The 27,867-nt window shown below is 43.2% G+C and overlaps 1 protein-coding gene and 1 pseudogene across 7 annotated transcripts in view; one reads left to right on the top strand and one right to left on the bottom strand.

The window, feature by feature from the left end:
• The window catches only part of SPIN1 (spindlin 1), a 91,096-nt gene that overhangs the window by 18,078 nt on the left and 45,151 nt on the right, over positions 1 to 27,867 (top strand). For 5 of the 7 annotated variants that reach the window (XR_004029089.1, XM_030808406.1, XM_030808539.1 and 2 more), the window contains exon 2: positions 20,331 to 20,540. The exons of 1 other annotated variant lie outside the window; for it this stretch is intronic. Coding sequence is in view for 5 of the 6 variants with exons in the window: in XM_030808406.1 (XP_030664266.1) it covers positions 20,489 to 20,540 (52 nt within the window). In the remaining variant the exon portion in view is untranslated. Of the gene's footprint in view, positions 1 to 12,178; positions 12,607 to 20,330; positions 20,541 to 27,867 lie in introns of those variants that run through there. One more of the 7 variants, XM_030808462.1, reaches the window with a different exon arrangement.
• Positions 4,063 to 5,165, bottom strand: LOC115833634 (annotated as a pseudogene).

Raw genomic sequence — 27,867 nt, 5'->3', positions numbered from 1 at the left:
GTACTATATACTTTTATATGACTTTGAACACAGTAGTTTTGTTTGCTGCACAGTGGGTTTGTTTACACCAGCATCACTGCAAACACGGCTGTGAAATCTCTAGACAATAGGAATTTTTTTAGCTCCATTATAATTTTTTTTGTTTGTTTTTGAGACAGGGTCTCGCTCTGGCCAAGGCTGGAGTGCAGTGGTGCGGTCTTGGCTCATTGCAACCTCTGCCTCCTGGGTTCAAATGATCATCACACAGTCTCCCTAGTAATTGTGACTGCAGGCGCATGCCACCACGCCTAGCTTGTGTGTGTATGTGTGTATGTGTGTGTAGAGATAGGGTTTTGCCGCTTGCCTAGTCTGATCTCCAACCTTTGGACTCAAGTGATCTGCCCACCTTGGCCTCCCAGAGTGCTGGGGTTACAGGTGTGAGCCACTGTGCCTGGCTCTATTATAATATTATGGGACTACTGTTGTATATGTGATCCATTATTGACTGAAACGTCTCTGTGTGGGGCATGACTGTACTTAAGTTTTGAAAGATTCTCTTGCCAACAGTATATACTAGAATTTTTTTTTTTTTTTTTTGAGTTGGAGTCTTGCTCTGTCGCCCAGGCTGGAGGGCAGTGGCGCAATCTCGGTTCACTGCAAGCTCTGCCTCCCGGCTTCACATCATTCTCCTGCCTCAGCCTCTCCAGTAGCTGGGAGTACAGGCACCCGCCACCACGCTTGGCTAATTTTTTTGTATTTTTAGTAGAGATAGGGTTTCACTGTGTTAGCCAGCATGGTCTCCATCTCCTGACCTTGTGATCCACCCACCTCAGCCTCCCAAAGTGCGGGGATTACAGGCGTGAGCCACTTTGCCTGGCCAGTATATACTAGAATTTTAAAAAATCTTGTGTGTTTCTTATGATTAGAGCATCTGACTATTGTCATTTGACAAAGTGACATTTAAGTTCAATCTGTTAATAAGTACTTTCTGCCTATCAAACCTGTTTTGTACCTTTTCCTGTCCTTTCTTGCCTTCCTTTAGATGCTTACTTTTTATGTTTGTTCTGCTGTTCTAACTTGGAAGTTACTTAAACATGAATCTTTTACTATCAAAATCTGATATTATTTGATACTCTCCCCCTCTCCTGGATAGTCTGTTGAGCTCATTTTTATTCACATTGTCATTATTGTGTTGTTTTAATTCTGTCTGTATTTATCTTAAGACAGGATTAATTTGTATTTTCAACAGCCATTTAGATTTACCCACAAAATTTATCTTTTTCATTTCCTAACTAGATCCTCCATCTTGTAACATTTTCTTCTGCCCAAAGAACACCCTTTATGCTTCCCACCTTTTGTGTAACTTCTAGTAGTGAATTTCCTGAATATGTGTTAGTCTAGACATGCCTCAAATTGAACTTCCTTTAAAAAAAAAAAAAAAAGATGGAGTCTCACTCTGTTGCCCAGGTTTGAGTGCAGTGGTGTGATCTTGGCTCAGTGCAACCTCTGCCTCCCAGTTCAAGCCATTCTTCTGCCTCAGCCTCCCGAATAGCTGGGACTACAGGTGTGCGCCACCACACTTGGCTAATTTTTTTGTTATTTTTAGTAGAGACAGGGTTTTGCCATATTGCCCAGGCTGGTCTTGAACTGCTGATCCCTAATGATCCATCTGCTCGGCCTCCCAAAGTCTGGGATTACAGGTGTGAGCCACCAGCCTGATCTTCCTTTTTGAAGGATACTTTTGATGTGTACAGAATTCTAAGTTGTCAGTTTTCTTCTAAGGTGTTAAAATAAGCTATTGAATTGTGGTCAGGTGCAGTGGCTCACATCTGTCATCCCAGCACTTTGGGAGGCCAAGGCAAGAGGATTACTTGAGCTCAAGAGTTCGAGACCAGCCTGGGCAACATAGACCTCATCTCTATTTGTTTTTTTTTAATTAAAAAAAAGAAGCTATTGAATTGTATCTTCAGTTTTCTTTTTTTTTCTTGTAAGAAGTAAACTGTCAGTTTTAAAAATCATTCCGATGACTGGAATCTCTCTTTTTTTTTCTTTTGAGACAGAGTCTTGCTCTGTCACCCAGGCTGGAGTGCAGTGGTGCGATCTTGGCTAACTGCAACCTCTGCCTGCTGGGTTTAAGCAATTCTCTGCCACAATCTCCCGAGTAGCTGGTGCCCGCTACCAGGCCTCGCTAATTTTTGTATTTTTAGGAGAGAGAGTTTCACCATGTTGGGCAGGCTGGTCTTGAACTCCTGACCTTGTGATCCACCCATCTGGGCCTCCCAAAGGGCTGGGATTACATGTGTGAGCCACCATGCCTGCCCCCCCCCCCCCCCCCGCCTTTTTTTTTTTGAGACAGAGTTTCACTCTTTTTGCCGAGGCTGGAGTGCAATGGCGCGATCTCGGCTCACTGCAACCTCCACCTCCCGGGTTCAAGCGATTCTCCTGTCTCAGCCTCCCAAGTAGCTAGGACTACAGGCGTGTGCCACCATGCCTGGCTAATTTTTAGTAGAGACGGGGTTTCACCATGTTGGCCAGGGTGGTCTCAATCTCTCGACCTCATGATCCGCCTGCCTCGGCCTCCCAAAGTGCTGGGATTACAGGCGTGAGCCACCGCGCCCGGCCCTTTTGTGTGTGTGTGTGTGTGTGTGTGTGTGTGTGTGTGTGTGTGTGTTTTGAGACGGATTTTTGCTCTTGTTGCCCAGGCTGGAGTGCAATGGCGCGATCTCGGCTCACCACAACCTCCACCTCCCGGGTTCAAGAGATTCTCCTGACTCAGCCTCGGGAGTAGCTGGGATTGCAGGCATGTGCCACCACGCCCGGCTAATTTTGTATTTTTAGTAGAGATGGGGTTTTTCCATGTTGATCAGGCTGGTCTTGAACTCCTGACCTCAGGTGATCTGCCTGCCTCGGCCTCCCAAAGTGCTGGGATTACAGGCGTGAGCCACTGCGCCCGGCCTGCTTTTCTTTTTTCTTGTTTTTTTTTCTGCTGGTTTTTATTCATTTTGTCTCCTTGTTGGCTGTGTGTGTGTGTGTGTGTGTGTGTGTGTGTGTATACACACATGTGCACATCTAGTAGATCACATTATAAATATCGTTTGAATAATTTGGGGTCTATGATGATATATCCAGAGAGGATTTATGCTTGTTTTTACCTCAGGCATCTTAGGGAATAGGCAGTCTGGGATCACCTTGGTTCAGTTTTGGGGATAAAGATGAGTTGAAATTGAGCTACACATTGGCCGGGTGCGGTGGCTCATGCATGTAATCCCAGCACTTTGGGAGACCGAGGTGGGCGCATCACAAGGTCAGGAGATCGAGACAGTCCTGGCCAACATGGTGAAACCCCGTCTCTACTAAAAATACAAAAAAAAAATTTGCTGGCTGTGGTGGCAGGCACCTGTAGTCCCAGCTACTCGGGAGGCTGAGGCAGGAGAATGGCATGAACCTGGGAGGCGGAGCTTGCAGTGAGCCGAGATTGCGCCACTGCACTCCAGCCTGGGGGACAGAGTGAGACTCCATCTCAAAAAACAAAAAAAAAAACCAAAAAAAAGAAATTGAGCTACACGTCTTAGAGCCTGGCTGCTTCCCTTTTCCCTCGCTTCCTAAGTTCAGCAGTTCAGGATTCCAGCTCGAAGGGAGGTGAGTTTACCAGTCCCCCTGTAACCCCCTTTGGTATTTTCTGAATTTTAGTTCTTTTCTCCTAATCTTACCAAGCTGTCAAGTTCTCAGCTGGTCCTTAACACTTGGCAGTTGCTCTCAGGGACCAAAGTGGTTATAAATGTAGGGTTTCCCTCTTTAGATCCTATCTCTCTGATACTTTACTATCTTTCAAGTTATTTGATGCTTTCATGCATATATTTAGTGTGTGTGTGCAACTTTTTTTTTTAAGACATTTATTCAGCATCATGATCAGACTATTACATTTAGCAATCAACAGCATGGGTGCAAAAAAAAAATCTGCATTAAAACCTTTTGTTGGAATGCTTTAAACTTTCCACAGAACAGAAACTAAAATAACCTGTTATACAATTAGTCACAAATACAGTCCTCGAGTTTTTTGCCCATACACGTATTTGTCTAAAACATGTCTTCTTTGTAGCATCTAGGCCCTGCCACCACTGTGCTTGGCTGAATTCACGGATCTGTTGTAACCTGTAGCTTCCCTGTCACTTCTCTGGCTCTCCTCCCCTGCTAAGCTTTGTTTCCTAATTAAAATCTCCCACTGCCATAGCTACTGCTGCTACTGGAACCACCATAGTAGCCACCGTGGTTTCATGGTTTGGCATAGTATTGGCCTCCACCACCATAGGGGCCAGAGCTTCTGCCTCCAAAGTTTCCTCCCTTCATGGGTCCAAAAGTTGAAGACTGATTGTTGTAATTGCCAGAATCATTGTAGCTTCCATCACCTCCAAAATTGCTTCCACCATTACTAAATTCATTATAGCCATCCCCACTGCCACCAAAGCCACCACAACCACTGAAGTTTCCTCCACTACCAGAGTTGTCATTCTCACTGAAACCACCTCCACGACCACCACGTTTCCAGAACCACTTAGCTTCTTTGGCTGGATGAAGCACTAGCCATCTCTTGCTTTGACAGGGCTTTCCTAACTTCACAGTTGTCGCCATTCACAGTATAGTATTTCTGAATGACAGTCTTATCCACGGAGTCATGGTCGTCAAATGTTACAAAGGCAAAGTCCCTTTTCTTGCCACTACCTCAGTCAGTCATGATTTCAATCACTTTAGTTTTTCAGAACTGTTCAAAATAATTTCTTAGTGTTCTTTAGTGTCTTTTTTAATGCCACCAACAAATATCTTTTTCACAGTTAAGTGGGCACCTGGTCTTTGAGAATCTTCTCTTGAGACAGCTCTCTTTGGTTCCACAACTCTTCTGTTCACCTTGTGTGGCCTTGCATTCATGGCTGCATCCACCTCCTCCACAGTGGCATATGTGACAAACCCAAAGCCCCTGGAGCACTTGGTGTTTGGATTTCTCATTACCACATAGCCCATTGCTCAGAATGGCTCCTCAGGCTCTCATCGGTTGTTTCAAAGCTCAACCCTCCAATGAAGAGCTTCCTCACCTGTTTGGGCTTTTTAGGAGACTTGTGACTTAGACATGATGGCACGGAGAAGAGAGACTTTAATGATGCTTCGGCGTCATCCATGGGCAGAAAGTTTTTTTTTTTTTTTTTTTTTTGGAGACAGAATCTCACTTTGTCACCCAGGTTAGAGTGCAGTGTCATGATCTTGGCTTACTGCAGCCTTGGCCTCCTGGGCTCAAGCTGTCCTTCCGTGTCAGCCTCCCTAGTAGCCGGGACTACAGGCGTGCATCGGCATGCCTAATTTTTTAAATTTTTAGTAGAGATGAGATCACACTATGTTGCTCAGGCTGGTCTTGAACGCCTGGACTCAAGCAATCCTCCCTCCCTTGCCTTCCAAAGTGCTGGGATTACAGGTGTGAACCACTGTGCCTGGCCTATTTTCAACTTTTTCTCATGGTAGTTTTCAGTTATATACAGAAGTCAAGAAAATAGTTCAAAACAACCCCATTTGAGGCCGGGCGCGGTGGCTGACGCTTGTAATCACAGCACTGTGGGAGGCCCGAGACGGGTGGATCACGAGGTCAGGAGATCGAGACCATCCTGGCTAACACGGTGAAACCCCGTCTCTACTAAAAATACAAAAAAAATAGCCAGGCCTGGTGGTGGGCGCCTGTAGTCCCAGCTACTCCGGAGGCTGAGGCAGGAGAACGGCGTGAACCCAGGAGGTGGAGCTTGCAGTGAGCTGAGATCATGCCGCTGCACTCCAGCCTGGGCGACTGAGCGAGACTCCGTCTCAAAAACAAAAAACAAAAAAAAACCCGTTTGTTTCCTTAACACAGTTCCAGTAGTTGTTGATAGAGCTTCCTTGCTTCTGGTATGACAAGATATTCCAGGCTCCTCTAATATCCTTCTCCTCATCTGGAATTGGTTATTTCTCTAAGAAACTCTGGTTTCTGATAGTTTTTACTAGGGATATCCTTGTAAATTTTAGTTTAATTTTGTACCTGTTGGGAGGATTGTTTAAATGACCAGTCCATTGTTACCAAGAGTTGGCCATTTATATTGATCCTTGCGGGTGGCCTTCAGAAACCTATCAAAGACCCAGAGAGACTGCTTGTTGTCCATAGTTTTGGGCAGAGAGGGTTGTGCCATGGACCGTTTGCCAGTTTTATGAAACCTATGGATGCCTTTTCAGAATCTTCTGAACACAGTGAATGAAATACACAGGATCACAACAGAAACCAATTATATTTAGGTTATACAAATATTACTACCCTGTTAAACAGAAGACTGTGACGTCTTTCTTTGTCAGTAAATTTTTTTTTTTTTTTAGACAGTCTCACTCTGTCACCCAGGCTGGAGTGCAAACGGCGCGCGGTCTCAGCTCACTGCAACCTCCACCTCCCGGGTTCAAGTAATTCTCCCACTTCAGCCTCCCTAGTGGCTGGGACTACAGGCACATGCCACCAAACCCGGGTAATTTTTGTATTTTTAGTAGAGACGGGGTTTCACTCTGTTGGCCAGGCTGGTCTCGAACTCCTGACCTCGTGATCTGCCCACCTTGGCCTCCCAAAGTGTGGAGATTACAGGCATGAGCCACCGCGCCCGGCCTCTTTGTCAGTAATTTAAGTGACAAGACAATATTGTTGGTATATAGATAATTCAGATTTTGTTTTTTAAGATATTAAAATTAATTTTTTTTTTTTATTTTTGAGATGGAGTTTTGCTCTGTTGCTCAGGCTAGAGTGCAGTAGTGCGATCTTGGCTCACTGCAGCCTCTGCCTCCCAGGTTTGAGCGATTCTCCTGCCTCAGCCTCCTGAGTAGCTGGCACTACAGGTGCATGCCACTACATCTGGCTAATTTTTGTAGAGATGGGCTTTCACCATGTTGGCCAGGCTGGTCTCAAACTCTTGACATCAGGTGATCTGCCCGCCTTGGCCTCCTAAAGTGTTGGGATTACAGGTGTGAGCCACTTGCCTGGCCAAGGTTTTTTTTTTTTTTTTTTTTTTTTTAAGGCAGTCTCTCTGTATCGCCCAGGCTGGAGTGCAGTGGTGCGATTTTGGCTTACTGCAACCTCAGCCTCCCAGGTTCAAGCGATTCTTAGCCTCCTGAGTAGCTGGGACTACAGGTGTGCACCACCGCACCTGGCTAAGTTTTTAGTAGAGACAGGATTTCACCATTTTGGCCAGGCTGGTCTCAAACTCCTGACTTCAAGCAATCTGCCTGCCTTGGCCTCCTAAAGTGTTGGCCTCCCAAGGCATCACACTCTACGGGTGTGAGCCACTGTGCCGGGCCAAAATTAAGGTTTTGATGTTTAATAAAAATCACTTGTGGGGTGGTCTTTGGCTTATCTCCTTTTATATATTCATCAACAAATAATTGTTGATGGGGAATTTTAGTGAGCATTGTAGATGTATGATTGTGATACAGTTCAACGTTTAATAGGTTTCCACAAGACTGCCCTCACTTTGGATACCAGCTGCAAACTTCAGGGGCTCCCATGTTACTTTTATTTCTGACAAAGTACAAATGCGGAGGTTTCCATCACACTCAAGTTTGATAATTCAGTTAGGATGACTCACAAAACTCAAGAAAGTCCAGTACTTACAGTTTATAATAGCAAAAAAAAAAAAAATACAAATTAGGACCAACCATAAGAAGTGACATATAGGGCAGTGTCTGGGAAGGTCTCAGATACGAAGCGTTCATGCCGTCCTATGGAGACAGGGTGGATCATCTTGGTGTCTCCATGTGTGACTACATGCACAGAGTATTAACCAGGAAAGCTCATGTGAGCCTCTGTGTCCAGAGTTTTTATTGGTGCTTAATTACATCAGCATGATCCATTGAATCATTGGCCTTGAGCTTGAACTCAATTTCTAGCTCCCCTCTCTGAACTTTGGGCTGCTTTCCTGGGGGCTCAGAGCCCCAACCTTCCAATGCCATGGTTGGTCTTTCTGGTTTGACCAGCCCCCCACCCCCACATCCTGAGACATCTCGTTAGCATAAACTGGGTGCTCACTGTGAATCACGGAGATGCCCTGTCCCTCTCAGGACATTTTAGGGATTTAAAGGGCACCAACTGGAGCTGGGACAAAGGCCATCCAAGCTCTTTGTTATACCACAGTCAGCAATTCTGTCTTCAGTTTGATGCCTAAGGACCAGGCCTAGTGATATCACGTGGCTGACCTGAGCTGTGCCTGAGAGCCTGCATGAGAAGACTATGTGCTCTGTCCTGGTGGCAAATCTAGTCAAGTGTCAGTTGATGAGTTTAAGTGGTATTTTGAGCTACAACAAATGAAATGGGATGGAAATATATGTGATTTCTATTGTTGAGAAGTTGGAAGTACTACTACTAATACTGTGGTTTGTTGCATACATTTATGATAGAAGGAAGTGCTGTACTTCAGGTAGAGGTTAGGAAAGATGAAGATAAAATTTTTTCTCTTGTCCAAATCCATGGTCCTCATAAATTTTGACCATGTATTACACTTGCATTAAAACTTGGTGTTTAGATCTTTAGTGGTTTAGGGTGTTTAATAATTTTTGTATGTTTGTTTGAGATGGAGTCTCGCTCTGACACCCATGCTGGAGTGCAGTGGCGTGATCTCGGCTCACTGCAACCTCCATCTCCTGGGTTCAAGCAGTTTTCCTGCCTTAGCCTCCCGAGTAGCTGAGACTAAAGGTGCATGCCACCACGCCTGGCTAATTTTTTGTATTTTTAGTAGAGATGGGGTTTCACCATGTTAGCCAGGATGGTCTGAATCTCCTGACCTTGTGATCCACCCGCCTCAGCCTCCCAAAGTGCTGGGATTACAGGCGTGAGCCACCGCGCCTGGCCTAATAATTTTTATATTGATAAGAGAATTTGGGCTCTGAAGGCCTTCAGATACCTACTTGGTATGTATGATAGCTGCTTTGCCAGGATCCTTAAGTAGCGGAGCATTGTGTAATTAGCAGTGCTTTATAAGGATTGAGCCCTTTATTTTAATCTCTGAAGTTTTAGCTAAAGGCAGAACCTACACCAGAGGCCCCTACAACATCGTCCTTAAGTTCCATCCATTGTAACATTTATTTTTTGAGAAAGGTCTTGCTCTGTCACCCAGTGCAGTGATGCAATCCTGGCTCACTGCAACCTCTGTTTCGCAGGCTTAAGTAATCCTCCCACCCCAGCCTCCCAGTTAGCTGGGACTACAGGCGTGCACCACCACACTTGGCTTATTTTTATTTTTTATAGCAATGAGGTCTTACTGTGTAGCCCAGGCTGGTCTGGAACTCCTGGACTGAAGTGATCTTCCCACCTCGGTCTTCCAAAGTGTTGGGATTACGGGTGTGAGCCCCACCCTGCCCATTGTAACATTTTAAATAAGAATATCTAATAATTTTTTTTTTTTTGGGATGGAGTCTAGCTCTGTCGCTCAGGCCGGAGTGCAGTGGTGCAACCTTGGCTCACTGAAAGCTCTGTCTCCCGGGTTCATGCCAGTCTCCTGCCTCAGCCTCCTGAGTACCTGGGACTACAGGCGCCCGCCACCATGCCCGGCTAATTTTTTTTTTTTTTTGTATTTTTAGTAGAGATCGGGTTTCACTGTGTTAGCCAGGATGGTCTTGATCTCCTGACCTCGTGATCCACCCGCCTTGGCCTTCCAAAGTGCTGCGATTACAGGCATGAGCCACCGTGCCCGGCCCAAGAATATGTAATAAATTCTTGTAGTTACCTTGGAAGGTTTTGAATTGTACTCTGAGTGTTTTTTCTTTCCAGAACTATAAAACCTAAAACCATTGACCCTAAATTTTTGTTGTGAAACATTTCAAACATAGAAAAGTTGAAACAGGCAGTTAATATCTGCGTTCAACATCTACATTCAGGAATTGCAGATATTTTGCCGTCTTTTCCTCTTTTTTGTTTTTTAATTTCTTTTCTGCTAACCATCCTTTCTTACCCTATTTTTGTTTTATTTGTTTATTTTTAGAGATGGGGTCTCATTCTGTCACCTAGGCTGGAGTGCAGTGTGACTTGATCATAGCTCTTTGCAGCATCAAATTCTTGGGCTCATGGGATCCTCCCACCTCAGCCTCCTGAACTGGAACTACAGATGTATACCACCACATCTGGCATTTCTCTACTTTTAATAATAATGTCTTAGTTACAAACTTAACTGGTAAACTCTTGTGATGCTGCTGCTAGTTCTAAACTTAGTTACTCCTTTCCCCTGCTGTTTTTTCCCTAAACTTTTTAAATGAAATTTTCTTTATTTTTCTTTCTTTATTTTTTGAGATGGAGTTTCGCTCTTGTTGCCCAGGCTGGAGTGCAGTGGCGTGATCTCGGCTCACTGCAACCTCCGCCTCCTGAGTTCAAGCGATTCTCCTGCCTCAGCCTCCCGAGTATCTGGGATTACAGGCATGCGCCACCACACCTGGCTAATTTTGTATTTTTAATAGAGACGGGGTTTTTTCAATGTTGGTCAGGCTAGTCTCGAACTCCCGACTTCAGGTGATCCACCCACCTCAGCCTCCCAAAGTGCCGGGATTACAGGCGTGAGCCACCGCGCCCAGCCTTAAATGAAATTTTCTACACATAGAAAAGTTGAAACTATAGCAGAGTGACCCACCTGTGTACCCGATATCAATATTTTAATTTGCTTACATTTTGCTCTACTGTTTTTTGTTATTGAACCATTTGAAAGTTGCATTAAATTGCAGACATCATGACACTTCTTAAAGTAAGGTTGTTATTCTTTGTAACTACATGCCATGTTTAAGAAGGCTAATTAGCCCTTCATATCTAATGTCTATGCTCTGTATTTAGATTTTAGCTATATGTTTTTTTCGTATAAATGTCTGTGATAATTTATGTAATCCCCATTACGTTATAAAGGAAAAACAAATTCTTACTTTCTATGCTCATACTCAGCACAACACTTCTGTGATCAAATGTGTGTGGGTTTTCCCTACATTATCAGTGTCTCATTTTCTCTGATGACTCCAGTTGGTTGTCCTACAGTTTAACTTCTCAGAGTATCCACCTGGAAATAGCATCATATCCCACCAGACTGCCCCCACTTCTCATGCCAATTGCAAGTCCAGGTTATTTATTTTACTTATTTACTTATTTATTTTTTGTGAGATGGAGTTCTCACTCTGCCGCCCAGGCTGGAATGCAGTGGTGTGATCTCGGCCCACTGCAACCTCCGCCTCCTGGGTTCAAGCAATTTTCCTTTCTCAGCCTCCCCTGTAGCTGGGACTACAGGCGCATGCCACCATGCCCAGCTAATTTTTGTATTTTTATAGAGACGGGGTTTCACCATGTTGGCCACGCTAGGCTCGAACTCCTGACCTTAAATGATCCGCTGGCTTTGGCCTGCAAAGTGCTGGGATTACAGGCATGAGCCTCCACACCCCAGCCAAGTCCAGGTTATGTTATGTGCTTCTGACACACTAGCTATAAATTGGAGGCTCCTGTGATTCCTCTTTCAGGTTTCATAATTTGCTAAAATCACTCACAGAACTCAGGGAAACACTGTATTTGCTAGATTACCATTTTATAATAAAGAATACAACTCAGAAACAGCCAGATGGAAGAGAGATGCTTAAGGCAAAGAAGGAGTGTGGAACTCCCCTTCCTACTCTGGGCTCATCACCCTCACAGTACTTCCGTGCGTTCACTAACCTTAAGTTTCTCTGCAGCTGTCCTTTTGGGTTTTTCTGTAATCTTCAGTAAGTCGGCATGATTGATTATGTCATTGCCCACTGGTGATCAACTTAGCTTTTAGCCCTCTCCCCTACCCGCCTCCCTTCCCAGGGTAGGGCTGAAAGTTCAACCCTCTAACCATTGGTGGGTTCCCCTGGCAATCAAGCCACTTCCTGAGGCTATCCAGAAGCCCTCAGACATCATTCATCTCATTAGCATAAAAAAGACACTGGTATTCTAGAGTTTTAGGAATTTGGGTGCCAGGAAATGGAAGAACAAAGTATATATTTCTTCACATGTTTAACCTTGTGTGACAACAATTTTTTTTTCTTTTTTGTTTAGATCTTGTTGCATACCAAGGCAACAGTTTTAAGACAACTTGTTGACAGCCCAAGCTTCAGTTTACAGTTGACATGTTTCACTATTAGTGCTTCTGTATACTTTTTCATTAGTGGTCCTGGTGTTAAGATTTGGGAACTTAGTGTTTTTGCTTAAACAGTTTTAGGAGTCTATTTTCTTTTTATAAATAGCACTGTTCAGTGGTAGCAACATGCAGCAAATACTTTGATATGACTCTACTTCCTGAGAATTACTGCTTTTATATCCGAAATGTTGAAATATTCATGTTTTAGCCTTTTTGGAGACAATACATTGTCATTGATTTTTTGATACCCTATTCCTTTATTGAAGTAATCTATGTGTTTATTTTTAAATAGGAAGTTTATCTTGACAGTGCTAGTTGCAGTCTGTGTGACCTTGACCAATTTATTTTAATGTCTGTGCTGCAGTTTTTCAATTTCCAAGATGGAATAGTTATAGTGCATATCTTCCTCATGGTTGTGAGGAGTGCATGACACATAGCGAGTGCTCAGTGAACGGTCATTTTTCTGGTAAGTAGTTGGAGAGTTTTTTGATCTCCTTTGAGATTACAATAGAATGAGAATTTTGAGATTCAGAATTTAAATTCATGACACATTTTTAAGATTAGTAAAATTGCAAGCCTGGATACTGTTAGATATGAGTTCTAAATTTCTCTTCAAAGAATCAGTATGTCAGTATGTTCAATTCTTTGCCTTCTACTTTTAAAATTAACTTCCTCTTAAAGTAGCCTTTCCCACCCTCATTCCGATTACCTGCTCCACCCTGGCTCATTCCGATTACCTGCTCCACCCTGACTCATTCTGATTACCTGCTCCACCCTGACTCATTCTCCACCCTGACTCATTCTGATTTCCTGTTCTGTCATAACCATTTTTCCCCACAAACCACTCGCCCCGTCACTGTCTTTAAATTAGCCAATTGGAAATAGTTTAGCCTGTGCGGTCTAACCCTAGCAAGTAGGGGAACGACACAGCAGCAGGGGCCACATGCGTCAGGAATAAGAACCCCTTACTCTCCCTTGTGCAGGTAGTGTGCTCACCTTTGCTCCATCTGTAAGGGTGCACGTTTTTATAGAAGTAAATTGCCTTGCTGAGAAGGAAAAAAAGAAAATTTTATATTCGAGTGCTATTTATTTTGTGGCACAGAAACTTTATAACAATACTTAACTATGTTCAATAAAGATGGACTTAGCAAAGGAAAATCCAGCATCTTTTTTTCTCTTAATTTCTTATGAAAAATTCGAATTGAAATAAAAGTTCAAAGAATAACATTAGTGAACACTAATATGGTCTTCACCTACGTTAAAAAATATTTTGCTATGTTCATGTTGAATAGAAATTGTAGATGGTGCCGTTGTTTTGAGCTAATCTGCACTGGGCCACAATAGACCAGACTAAAATCTAAACGGAGCCACTCATGTTGAGGTTCCAGACCACCAAACTGAGGTGTTATTGGACCTTCCCAGAAATCAGGAGAAAGGAATAGCCTTAATTTCTCAATTTCTCAAGGCAGTTCCAATTAGCATGATAATGCAGTTCCCAATCAGTGATTTCTCTATTGTCCTGTTTTTTCATTCCTTCCTTTCAAGGAAAGTAACTTTGAAATGCCATCCTGTAATAAAAGGATCACAGTCAAGTTTCAAAGAGTTTTATTCAGGCCAGTCGTGGTGGCTCATGCCTGTAATCCCAGCACTTTGGGAGGCCGAGACAGGTGGATCACCTGAGGTTGGGAGTTCGAGACCAGCCTGACCAACATGGAGAAACCTCGTCTCTACTAAAATTACAAAATTATCCAAATGTGGTGGTGCATGCCTGTAATCCCAGCTACTCGGAAGGCTGAGGCAGAAGAATAGCTTGAACCTGGGAGGCAGAGGTTGCGGTGAGCCGAGATCACGCCATTGCACTTCCAGCCTGAGCGACAGAACAAGACCCCGTCTCAAAAAAACAAAACAGAAACAAAAACAAAAGAGTTTTACTCAAGTGCAAAGCTGAGAGTAGCCAGCTGGGTAGCACAGAATCCAGAGGAATGGAGCCAGCCAGTCCTCTGAAGCTGAAAAGTTTAAGGTCTTGCTTATGTAGGCAGAAAACAAATTTAACAGGATTGCCACATTTTCCATACAAGGTTGGTTTATGAGTTATAGCAATTTGATCAGTTAAGAGTTCTTTTCCTTTTCCAATTTAAAAGAGTTTATTTAACATTCCATCTTAGTGTAGTAGTCTTGAGGTCTTTGTGTAAAAGAAGGAAGTTAATCTACAATGAAGATTAAGTTTAGAGGGATGGGGGTCTTCTCTGGAGCGCTTTAGTCTTTTCCAACATTTTACAAAACAGTGTAGGTAAAGAGGCTAATTCATTATCAGAGGACTAAAGCTGCCTGTCATGTGACTCAGGTCCCATTGTCACAGTTCTTTAAGGCTGAAAATAATCTAAAAACTTTCAGCAGATTTGATTTTGAATTATTTTCACAGTTCTTTGTTTCTGCTTTCTTCAGGCCTGTTCTGTCTGTACATGTAGCCTCTGCTCTGCTCATTGGAATGCTCATTCTATTTTATGGAACAAAGCGTTGCTTGATTCTAGAATCGTAAATAAAGCTGTTTAAGATCCTTAAACCACATTATTGTAATTTTGTCTTTTGATATTTATGTTAACTCTCATGTGTGTATTGTTTTCTTTCCCTGAATTATTTGAAGTTAACTTACAGAAATTGTGAGTCTGCCTCTTTAAGCATTTCAGCATGTGTTTCCAAAGAATATATTCTCAGGCATAACCACAATGTCTTTGTCGTGCTTTTAAAATTTAATGATAATCTTACAATATCTAATATTTAGTCTGCATTTTAATTTCCCCAGTTGTCTTAAATGTGTATGTGTGTGTGTGTTTTTTGTTTTGATACAGGGTCTCACTCAGTTGCCCAGGCTGAAGTGCAGTGGCTCGATCATGGCTCACTGTAGCCTTGACCTCCTGGTCTCATGTGATCCTCCTTCCTCAGCCTCCTGAGTAGCTGGTAGCTGGTACTACAGATGTACACCACCACACCCAGCTATCCTTACTGTGTTGATCACTTGAACTCCTGGGCTCAAGTGATCCACTCCTCAGCCTTCCAAAGAATTAGGATTACAGGCGTGAGCCATTGTGCCTGGCCTTAAGTGTCTTTTGTAGCTTTCACCAGCCCCCTCCCCTCCCCAACAAACCATGTGTTTAGGGTTTATTCATTGTGTCTTACTGTTGAGTCTTTAGTCTGTTTTAGTCTAGAGCAGTATGTCTACCATTTTTCTTTTTTGACACTGACTTTTTGAAGAGTATGGCCCACCTTTCATGTACAAAGTCCGCCTTTCTAATTTGTCTGTTTCCTCATGGTGTTGTCCAAGTTGCTTCTGCATCACCTGTATTTCCTATAAACTAGAAATTCGATCTAAAAGCTTGACTAGATTTTTTAAAAATATATTTTATATTGCCACATTTCACCTTGAGGTAAAACATTTTTGGCAAGAGTATTTTATAAGTGATGTAGTCTGCTTTGCGTCATACCACATTAAGAAGTGGATAAAGCGAGGTTGATTCCCTTGTAATGATGCCAAATTGTTTTATCTTTTTTTTTTTTTGAGACGGAGTCTCGCTGTTGCCCAGGCTGGAGTGCAGTGGCGTGATCTCGGCTCACTGCAGGCTCCGCCCCCCAGGGTTCATGCCATTCCCCTGCCTCAGCCTCCCGAGTAGCTGGGACTACAGGAGCCTGCCACCTTGCCCAGCTAATTTTTTGTATTTTTAGTAGAGACAGGGTTTCACCGTGTTAGCTAGGATGGTGTCAATCTCCTGACCTCGTGATCCGCCCGCCTCGGCCTCCCAAAGTGCTGGGATTACAGGCATGAGCCACCGCGCCCAGCCTGTTTTATCTTTCAATTCCGTTGTAGTGAAGGGTCAAGATTGCTCCATTGTTAAGCAACAACATTTTCCCCTTTATAATTAACGAGTAACCTGTGGAGTTACTTGTTTTGATACCATACAATTATTGTTCTCCAGCAACCTTTCTCTTGATAGTTTTAGCAACTATTGATGGGTCTCTCTGAATGCAGGACCTTCTTCTTAATGGCCTTATAATTAAGCTCCATTTGACAATATTTTCTAGGTTCTGCTAACCTAGAAATAATGCTAACTCTAAATCTAAAATTTTTTTGTTTCCTTCAGTTTTTTCCTTCAGTTTTCATTTACAAAGTTAATCACTTAGTAGAATAACTTAAGGTAAAGATGGTGTATCTTTAAAAAAACCTGAGCAAATTAAGTGTAGCCTTTTCCAGTCAAAGGAGAGTGGGATTTGTTTTAGGAAAGCTCTAGTTCATCTGAATTTTGAAAGCCTTACATGGCAGCTGTTAAAACCAGGGTTTCATTAGTTAGCACTCGTTAGTGTTTTCCTTTTGATCTGTCTCTGCATTTCTTAACAGGAGTTAGGATAAGATCAGGTGGTTGAACTATTTATTACTTGCAACTCAAAAAAGAGAAAGGACTCTAAAATTTTATTTTATTTTTTTTTAGATTACATCTCAACATGAGGGAAGGACTCTTTTTTTTTTTTTTGAAACGATGTCTTGCTCTGTCGCCCAGGCTGGAGTGCAGTGGCACCATCTCAGCTTACTGCAACCTCTGCCTGCCAGGTTCAGGAGATTCTCCTGTCGCAGCCTCCCGAGTAGCTGGGATTACAGGCGCCCACAACCATGCCCGGCTAATTTTTGTATTTTTAGAGGAGACCGAGTTTCACTATGTTGGCCAGGCTGGTCAGGAACTCCTGACCTCAGGTGGTCCTCCACCTTGGCCTCCCAAAATGCTGGGATTACATGTGTGAGCCACCACACCCAGCCGAGGGAAGGACTCTTATCTAGAGTTTTGCATTCTAATATTATTTGAATAACCACCATGTATCCTTCCCCCACTGCAACTCTTCCTTCTACTCCTGTCTTAAATTTTTAGTTTATTAACAAGTTCAACTTGAAATTTTAATGAAGTGGAAAACAGCAGAAAATATTGCTAAGATAAGCTTAAATCTGATAGGAGGGTACATACTTCAGAATATCAGTAAGTTTAAATTTTCATTTGATTAAATGAATTTGTTAGGATAGATTGATTTTATGTAGTTTTAAAATTTCTTTAATCTGGCTGTGCGCAGTGGCTCAGGCATAATTTTTTTTCTTGATCTTTGAAGTCGTTCTGTAAAGAGCACAGAAAGGGAGTGGAGTCATGGGATGTTTTTTAAAATTGGGAAATACTACATTATGGTTTGTGGTTTTTTGTTTGTTTGTTTGTTTGTTTTTTTGTGACAGTCTTGCTCTGTCACCCAGGCTGTATTACAGTGGTGCGATCTCAGCTTACTCTAACCTCTGCCTCCTGAGTTCAAGCAGTTCTGCTACCTCAGCCTCCTAAGTAGCTGGGATTACAGGTATGCACCACCACACCTGGCTAATTTTTGTATTTTTAGTAGAGACCGGGTCTCGAACTCCTGGCCCCAGGTGATCTGCCTGCCTCAGTCCCCCAAAGTGCTGGGATTACAGGTGTGAGCCACTGCGCCCAGCCTACATCATGTATTTTTTTTTTTAATAAAAAGCTCTTGATCTTCTTTCTTTCTTGTATTTTTTGAGATGGGGTCTCACTCTGTCATCCAGGCTGGAGTGCAGTGGTGTGATCTTGGCTCACTACAACCTCTGTCTCCTGGGTTCAAGTGATTCTCCTGCCTCAGTGTCTCGAGTAGCTGGGACCAAGGGCATACGCCACCACGTTTGGCTAATTTTTTTATGTGTTTTTTGTAGAGACAGGGTTTCGCCATGTTGGCCAGGCTGGTCTCGAACTCTTGAGCTCAAGTGATCTGCCTACTTCGCCCTCCCAAGGTGTTGGGTTTATAGGTGTGAACCACTGCTCCTGGCCTTTACATTGTGTGTTGTATGTTGATGGGACTCTGCTAGTGGTAAATGTATACAGAGAAAAAGGATGGGATTGATCAGGCAAGTGACAGGGTTGAATGTGGCTCAGAGATGGTGCATCTTTTATTGTGGAGACAAAGGGTACTGATCAGTTAGTCAATTTGGTGGTGAAGTGATGAGTAGTTGAGTAGTTCTCTTTGCTTCTGTTTTCCTAGCCAATAGCAAGCCTATCTGCTGAGGCTGTGGGTAGTATTGTTGAATGCACACTTGAGATATTAGATTACAAATTTGAAGTGAAATTTTTTATGTTTTTCATCCATGTTTAACCACTTTACGTTGTAAGCACTCTGGGAAGGGATTTGGGTTAGGGTTTTGCCATACAACAGTGACAAGAAGAGAAGGGAAGAAAATTGAGAAAAGCAATGGAATAATAATCATCGTGATGTGATTGACCATCCATGAAAATCTAAGCAGAATAATGAGGGAAGTTAGTCCCTGAGGGAGATAATGCAATATTGGAAAAACAGTAAAGCTGTACATTGGTACTGGTTGCGTCAAAGAATTGTTGGAATGGGAGTGTCAGTGTAAGAAAACTAGAAGGATCAGAGATGGTTTTGAGTATGAGATATTTAAAATAAAGGTTTTGGGATTATTGCAGTTATTGTTGAGAAAAAGGTCTATGTTGGGACTGTGAGAATAGATGAAGTGTAGGGTAAGTGGTTTGAAGGGATGGTGTCTAAGAGCCAGGCGGGAGGTAGAATGGATCATATGTGTTGGATGTTGAGGTTGCAAAGAATGTTGATGGGAATCATGGAGGAAAAGAAGTAAAGCCGATACCATAATCTTCAACAAATGTGTGCAGATGACTGAAGATTCACAGGTAGAAAAGTAACAAAAAGGGATAGCTATTATGACTAGTGTTATGGCATGTGCTTCTAGGGTGAGGATTGGGGTAGGAGAGATTGTGTCAGGGTGTGTGGTGAGAAATACAAACAACTATCTTTTGGGGGAGCTATTGGTGGTAGGGTCATGTGATCAAAGTAGACTGCACTTTGCTGAAGAACGACTTTACCTTCTGGAGAGGTTTGGGCAGGCTGGGGGAAGAGAGTAATAGGGGCCCATTCGATAGGTCTGAGTGGGAAGAGAGTTTAATGAGGGAAAAGAGGGATATGAGATTTGATGTGGCAGCTGGATAGGCTCTCAGGGAAAGGTGAGTAAGCAACTAGTTGTCCTGATAGCCTTCATCTTAGGCCTAGTCTCTCTAGATCATTGAGTGGTGAGACAGACCTGCTGTATCTCTAGGAACTGAATTTGGTTTAAAAGATAACACTGCTTCTGGCAGGGCGCGGTGGCTCACGTCTGTAATCCCGTCACTTTGGGAGGCCGAGGCAGGTGGATCACGAGGTCAGGAGATTGAGACCAGCCTGACCAACATGGTGAAACCCCATCTCTACTAAAAATCAAAAATTAGCTGGGCATGGTGGCGCACGCCTGTAGTCTCAGCTACTCTGGAGGCTGAGGCAGGAGAATTACTTGAACCCGGGAGGCGGAGGTTACAGTGAGCCAAGATTGCGCCACTGCATTTCAGTCTGGTGACACAGCGAGACTTCGTCTCAAAAAAAAAAAAAAAAAAAAAAAAAGATACACTGCTTCCATAAAATGTCTTTGGCATTTGCATGGGTGAGGAACTTTCTTTGAGGCTCCACTGAAATTCCTCGACCTTTTTCTTTAGTTTCTGGAAGCTTGTGAGCAGAAAGGGAAACGCAGAGACGTGTTTGGCTATAATTCTTTCTCCTGCCCAAGACCCTGGCCTACTGATCTTCAGCCTTGCTGTTACTCTGTCTTGAACATGATTTCCCGTGCTGCCCCTGTGCTGTCCTTCCACTCTGCCTCCCCAGTGACCTTACACCCCTGTCTCCCACCCCCCACTTTCTGGTTCTTTGTGTCCCATTAGAGAGATGGGCCATGCTGTCTAAATCTTCTGTGAAATCCTAGCATCCACCCTTTTCTGGTTTCTAGCAGCAGGATGCTTTAGGATAATAATGGGGATGCCAGACAGCAGCTGTATTGTGTTCCAGTTGATCTTGGAAGAACTTCACTTTTGGGTCTTGCACATGTCCCAGGCTTCTTTTTTTAAAGAGTCTATCACCTTTTTTTCTCCTTTCTACTTTGTCATTTCCTAAGAACCCAGGTCTTAGGGAATACAGTTAATTGCTTTGGGACAAAATGCACTTTAGCTAATACTTTTGCTTAAAATTTTATGTTTAATGGCTCACTAGGCATAATTTTGCTCTCTTGATGCTCTGGTAATGAACTGTTTCACTATTTTACAGAGTGCTTGTGATTTCACGTATTTTTGCTGAACTCGTAAAAAAGACACTTGGATGGTGGATTAATGAGAACGCTAACATTCTGTGAAAAGTTTCAAATTGGAGAATATTGAATTTTCACCCTAGTCCAGCAGCTCCGCTGCTCACTTAAATACAGATGAATGAAGACCCCATTCGGAAAGACACCTGGCCAGCGGTCCAGAGCTGATGCAGGTAGGCATTGCGGTTCTACACATATTTAAATATATACTTTAATATAATACATTTCGAACAAGTGTAAAATTGGGTACTTTCACATAATAGCTAGTGAAAAACTTTGTCATTTCTAGTATGTTATACACATATGCATATATTAAGAAGCAGATTTAAGTTTCTTGAAAGGGAAGTAGTCACATGAAATTTCTGTATAATCCTCTAGCAGGTTATAAATGTCTAGTAAATTTAGCAAGTGAATTGTAAATATGTTAATAGGATTATAGTAAAAGGAGTTTTTTTCGGAAGAGTTAAGGTGAGGTGACATGAGTTGGATTTAGTGAGATTTAGTATACTGAGAGCAGCTTTTAGGAAGAAAGATAAACTTGGAATTTCTTGTGTTTACTTGCAAGAAGTTTATTGGTGTGGAAATTTTAATAAAAATTACATTCATTCTTATTTTTGTGGCACATAGCTAGTATAACTTGAGTAGAAGTTAGTCTTTGCCTGATTTTTAGCGCGCCCCCCCCAATAAGGATAAACAAAATCTTATAGAATACCCTATAAAATAGGTAAGTCATACTTTCTTTGGGACTTGAAAAGCGTTCTTCTCCATTTCAGACATATATTTGAACGTTGAAAAAGAACATTTTAGGGTTCTTTGACAAATGAATCAGAATTATTCTATAAAAATTATTAATAGTACAAACTTAAGTGATTTAGAACAATTTCTTCTATTTATTTACTATAATATTTGGAGTTCCGTTGTAGAAAAACCACAAGAATTAAGATTTCTAAGTACCCTTTATCTTTATTTTAGCTTCTCTTTTATAAAGATTATATTCATCTAATTATTTAATATTTGTCAGTAAGATTAATTTGGGTTGGTGATGACTGAAGTTTAAGGCATATGAGAGCTTACTCAGAATCCTAGCTGTTATTAGCTGTATAAAGATGGACACATTTCTTATTCTTAGTCCTCTTGAGCCTTAGTTTTTCTCATCTAAAAAAATGGGACTTTTTTTTCTTTTTCTTTTTTTTATTTTTTTTGAGACGGAGTCTCGCTGTGTCGCCCAGCGATCTTGGCTCCAGGTGATCTGCAACCTCTGCCTCCTGGGTTCAAGCGATTCTCCTGCCTTGGTCTGCCCAGTAGCTGGGATTAGAGGCATGAGCCACCATACCCGGCCAATTTTTTTGTATTTTTAGTAGAGATGGGGTTTTGCCATGTTGGCCAGGCCAGTCTTGAACTGCTGACCTCAAGTGATCCTCCTGCCTTGGCCTCCCAAAGTGCTGGGGTTGCAGGTGTGGGCCACTGCCCCTGGCCAAAAAATGGGACTATTAATGGATCTATTGGGGTTAAGGACTAAATGAGATGTCAGTCAAATGTTTAGGTAGTTGCCTGGCACTTTTAATAGTGTTACTATTGATCATAATGTTTAGAATAAGATATTTTTATTTCTTCTCGTTAATTGAAAAAATTGCTGCCAGGTGTTTATTGACTGGTGCAGCCTCCCAGGTCTCTGTCATTTGAAATAGTAATTCCTTTTCCAGTGTTCATATATGTACAGCATACAGCATTCCAAATTCAACATTCATTCTTTTTTTAAATTTCCATTTTTATTTTAGATTCAGAGGTACATGTTCAGGTTTGTTACAAGGGTATATTGTATGGTGCCGAGGTTTGGGTTTCTATTGATCCTGTCACCCAGATAGTGAACATACTAGTTCCAGCAGGAAGTTTTTCAGCCCTTGCTACATCCCTCCTTCCCTTTGGAGTCCCCGGTGTTGATAGTTTCCATATTTATGTCCACATGAACCCAAGATTTAGCTCCAACTTATGAGTGAGAATATGCAATATTTGGTTTTCTCTTTCTGCATTAGTTCACTTAGGATAATGGCCTCTAGCTGCATCCTTGTTGCTGCAAAGGACATGATTTCATTCTTTTTCATGGCTGTGAACATTGCTATTTTCTTTATCGATTTTGAAGTCATCTTGTGAGGAACCTAGCAGGCTGAGTAAAGTGGTGTGTAATATGGTATAAGTAACTGAAGGAACTAAACCAAAAGATTTTATTTAAGGGGGAGATTGTTAATCCTAACAAGTACTTTGATCTTACATTTTCTTATTCTTTGAGTTTTTTTTTATAGCATATGGCATAGGCTTAAAGACAAAATAGGTTCTGTGTAAATCCTAGTTGGCGTGTTAGATATTTTAGCATAAGAGTCTGTGAGGTTATTTTTTAATGTTGTGTAAGAAGATACAAGAAAAACAAACCAACGTGTTTTTTCCTGCCTGTTCTTTCTCTCTCTCTCTCTCTCGCTGTCCCTCTTTTTTAAAGAGACAGAGTCCCTCTCTCTCACATAGGCTGGAGTGTGGTAGTATGATCATAGTTCACTGCGGCCTTGAACTCCTGAGCTCAGGTGGTCTCTGCATCAGCCTCCCGACTAGCTGGGACCACAGGTGTGTGCCATCAAGCCTGGCTAATTTTTTTGTAGAGACAGGGTTTCGCAGTGTTGCCCAGGCTGGTCTTCAATTCCTGAGCTCAAGCGGTCCTCCTGCCTCAGCCTCCCATAGTGTGGGATTACACTTACGAGCCAGCGTGCCCGGCCTCCACCTATTCTCTTTTTTTTTTTTTTTTTTTTTGAGACGGAGTCTCGCTCTTTCACCCAGGCTGGAGTGCAGTGGCGCGATCTCGGCTCACTGCAGGCTCCGCCCCCCAGGGTTCACTCCATTCTCCTGCCTCAGCCTCCCGCGTAGCTGGGACTACAGGCGCCTGCCACCTCGCCCGGCTAATTTTTTGTATTTTTAGTAGAGACGGGGTTTCACCGTGTTAGCCAGGATGGTCTCGATCTCCTGACCTTGTGATCCGCCCGCTTCGGCCTCCCAAAGTGCTGGAATTACAGGCGTGAGCCACCTCGCCCGGCCCCTCCACCTATTCTCTTATGTAATTCAATACAACACAGCACCTCTGGTCACCCAAATGTGTGAAGGGGAGGAGTTGCTTCCCACCAGCAATCAAGCAGTTCTGCAGCAGACGTCATTTCACTTCAATCCAATTCTGATACTCTCTACCTGGATACAGCATCAAATCTCATAGGTTGAGGGCTCAGTCCCACAAGACCGCTCCTTACTTCTGATGCCAGTTCAGATGCATATCTGGGCCTCTGGAACTTCTGGACTGAACAGCTGTAAATTGGAGTTTCCATAGCCCTGTCCCTGGGCTCAATTAATTTGCTAGAGCAACTCACAAAACTCAGTGAAACACTTAACTTTTACCAGTTTATTATAAAGGATATTACAGAGGATACAGATGAACAGCCAGATGGAAGAAGGAGAGATGCATAGGGCAAGGCATGCAGGAAGGGGCATTGGCACATCTACCCCCCTCCAGGAACCTCCAGATAGTGTTGCGCTATCTGGAAGCTCTTCTAAACCTTGTCTTTTGTGGTTTTTATGGAAGCTTCATTGTGTAGGCATGATTGATTACATCAGTGGCCATTGATGATCAACTCAACCTTCAGCCCCTGTCCCATAACAGTGGGTGGTTGAAAGTCCTGATCCTCTAGTCATGCCTTGGTCCTACTAGAGACCAGTTCCCATCCTGAAGCTGTCTCTGGTTATCCCATTAGCATACAGAAGACACTTACCATTCCAGAGTTTCCAAGGGTATTGGAAGCTGTAAGTCAAGAGGGGGAGGAAGGCCAAATATATATATTTCACGGTATTACAGAAGTATACCCTATTTTGGAAGGATTGCTGACCCCAGGATCAGTGTGGTTTATAAAATAGAGTTTTAATCATTCTTCCTGTTAGCATAGACAAATGCTCTGCTGCTTTTAAGTCCCTGTATCAGTTACCAATGTGTCTATTTGCAAATGAAAGAAAAATCACCAAAAAAGAGTTTTGTCTCAGGCAGCAAGAAGCCCAGGTAGGCATTTCAGAGTTGGTTAGGTGGTTCAGCTATGCCCTCAGGCAGGTGTCATCTCAAAGGCTTCTTCACTCCCATGGGCCGATAGGACTTAAATAGCCTGGAGCTTTAGCCACCCGGCCTCCTGGGGCATCTCTTTTCTTATGGGGACCTTTATATGGAGGCTTCCAGATAGTATCCCTAAGAGATATTGTCACAGCTGTGTGGCCTTTATCTAGCCTTGGAACTTACACAGGTTCACCTCTACTGTGTTCTATTCATTGAGGCAGTCACAAAGGCTCACCAAGTTTCCAGGGAGGGAGCATAGACACTATACTTGATGGGAGAGGTAGCAAAGAGTTTGTGGCTATGTTTTAAAACTGCTACAGTGGTAAATAGATTGGTAGACAACTTCCAACATCTGCCATGACCCCCAGTACCTGTCTTTAACATAGAGGGTGAATGATTGAGGAAATATTTGAAAGTAATAATTTTGTATTTTCTTTATCTCATTCTCATATCAGGAATTTCTATTTTGAAAATAACTTACGTTTATCTATAATTATGTTGAAATTTAACTGGTTGCTAAGTAGCAGTTTATGCCTAATGACATTGGGTAACAAGTACTGTTAGGGTATATGGTAAAATTTTTTTTCACATGTTTTCCCCTGGTGTTAGCCTCCATTTTTAGTATTTTAGCAAAGGTTGCAATATTTTCCTTTTTATGATATATTTTTTTCTTTTTTTTTGAGATGGAGTTTTGCTCTTGTTGCCCAGGCTGGAGTGCAATGGCACGATCTTGGCCTACTGCAACCTCTGCCTCCCAGGTTCAAGCGATTCTGCTGCCTCAGCCTCCCAAGTAGCTGGGATTACAGGCATGCACCGCCACACTCGGCTAACTTTTTTGTATTTTTAGTAGTGACGGGGTTTCTCCATGTTGGTCAGGCTGATCTCGAACTCCCAACCTCAGGTGATCTGCCTGCCTCGGCCTCCCAGAGTGCTGGGATTATAGGCGTGAGCCACCATGCCCAGCCCCTTTTATGATATATTTTAATCATATTTATGGTACAAGGAATGTTAGTCATTGATGCTCATGTACCTACTACTCAAATTTAACAAATATTTATTTCTCTTCTGTTTTTTTTTTTTTTTTTGGAGATGGAGTCTCGAGAGCTCTGTCGCCTGGGCTGGAGTGCAGTGGCACGATCTTGGCTCATTGCAACCTCTGCCTCCTGGGTTCAAGTGATTCTCCTGCCTTAGCCTCCCTAGTAGCTGGGATTATAGGCATCCGCCACCACGCCCAGCCAATTTTGTATTTTTAGTAGAGACAGGGTTTCTCCATGTTGGTCAGGCTGGTCTTGAACTCCCAACCTCAGGTGATCTACCCGCCTCGGCCTCCCAGAGTGCTGGGATTACAGGCGTAGGCCACTGTGCCCAGCTTTGAGTGTCATTTTTATTTCTCATTCTTTGTGTGTGTCCAGTGGGTTTTATTCCCCATTCTTTGGAAACTTTTAGAATTGGCTTTTTATGTCTTCTGAAACTTTATGACAATGCCTGTTAGTGTGTATCTTTTTCATTTATTGTTCTAGGCTTTCAATCTTCAGATTAATCCTTTAGGTCAGGTACAGTAGCTCATAAACTATAAACCCAGTGCTTTGGGAAGCTGAGGTAGAAGGATCATTTGAGACCAGGAGTGTGAGACTGCCTGGGCAACATGGTGAGACCCCTTCTCTACAAAAAATTAGCTGGGTGTGATGGTGTGTGCTTGTAGTTTTAGCTACTCAGGAAGCTGAGGTGGGAGGATCACTTTGAGCTCAGGAGTTGCTGCTGTGAGCTCTGATTGTGTCACTGCATTCCTGCCTGGGTGACAGAGACTGTCCAGAAAAAAAAATAGATTTATTCTGTAACAGTGTGGAATTTTATGTTGCCTTTTTTTTTTTTTTTTTTTTCCTGAGACAGAGTCTTGGTCTGTCACCCAGGCTGGAGTGCAGTGGCCCGATCTTGGCTCACTGCAAGCTCCGCCTCCCAGGTTCATGCCATTCTCCTGCCTCAGCCTCCCGAGTAGCTGGGACTACAGGCGCCCGCTACCACGCCCGGCTAATTTTCTGTATTTTTAGTAGAGGCGGGGTTTCACCTTGTTGGCCAAGATGGTCTCCATCTCCTGACCTCATGATCCGCCTGCCTCGGCCTCTCAAAGTGCTGGGATTACAGGCGTGAGCCACTGCGCCCAGCCTTTATGTTTCTTCTTTAACCGTCTCCTGTTTTTCTTCTTTCTCTCTGAAATGTATGCTGCTTAGATATTTGGCCTCTTAGATTGATCTCCATCACCCTCCCCTGCGCCCCCTGCGCCCTCCCCCCACCAGTATTTTTTTTGAGACAGAGTCTTGCTCTGTCGCCCAGGCTGAGTGCAATGGCGTGATCTCGGCTCACTGCAACCTCCACCTCCCGGGCTCAAGTGATTGTCCTATCTCAGCCTCCCAAGTAGTGGAATTACAGGCACGCGCTACTGCCCCGGCTAATTTTTGTATTTTTAGTAGAGACAGGGTTTCACCATGTTGCCCAGGCTGGTCTCGAACTCCTGACCTCAGGTGATCCATCTGCTTCTGCCTCCCAAAGTGCTGGGATTACAGGCGTGAGCCACCCCGGCTCCTTTTTTTTTTTTCTTTGAGACAGAGTCTTGATCTGCCACCCAGCCTGGAGTGCAGTGGCGCGATGATCTCGGCTCACTGTAACCTCTGCCTCCCCTGTTAAGCTATTCTCCTGCCTCAGCCTCCTGAGTAACTGGGATTACAGGTGCATGCTGCCATGCCCAGCTAATTTTTTCTTTTTTCTTTCAGTAGAGACGGGGTTTCACCATGTTGGCCAGGCTGGTCTCGAACTCCTGATCTTGTGATCTGCCTGCCTCGGCCTCCCAAAGTGTTGGGATTACAGGCGTGAGCCACTGCGCCTGACTCATTTTCCCATTCTCTGGGGGAGCTTATTGACTATGTTTTCCCACCTTTCCTGTTTTGTTTTTTGTTTTTTTTATTTCAGTCAGCAACTTAATTTCTAAGTGCCTTCCCTCTTCCTCTGCCGTTTTCTTTTACACAGGCTGGTTTCAAACTGTTGGGCTCAAGAGATCCTCCCACCTCAGCCTTTCAGGTAGCTGGGAATACAGGCACATGTACCATTGCACCCAGCTTTTTTATTCTCATACTTGTTTATTTCATAGATAAAAGTAGCTTATGTTTCTGGGGATATAAATTACTTTTTATTTGTTTTGAGATAGGGTCTCGCTGTGTCACCCAGTCTGGAGCACAGTAGCATGATCTTGGTTCACTGCAGCCTCAAACTCCCAGGCTCAAGAGATCCTCCCACCTCAGCCTCCTGAGTAGCTGGAACTACGGGCGTGAGTGCCACCACGCCCAGCTAATTTTTGTATTCTTTTGTAGAAATGGGGT

This window comes from Nomascus leucogenys, chromosome 1a (genome assembly GCF_006542625.1).
Source record: "Nomascus leucogenys isolate Asia chromosome 1a, Asia_NLE_v1, whole genome shotgun sequence".
NCBI classification, from domain to species: Eukaryota; Metazoa; Chordata; class Mammalia; order Primates; family Hylobatidae; genus Nomascus; species Nomascus leucogenys.
Note: the sequence above shows the minus strand (reverse complement) of the source record. Positions and strands in the feature narration are given on the sequence as shown.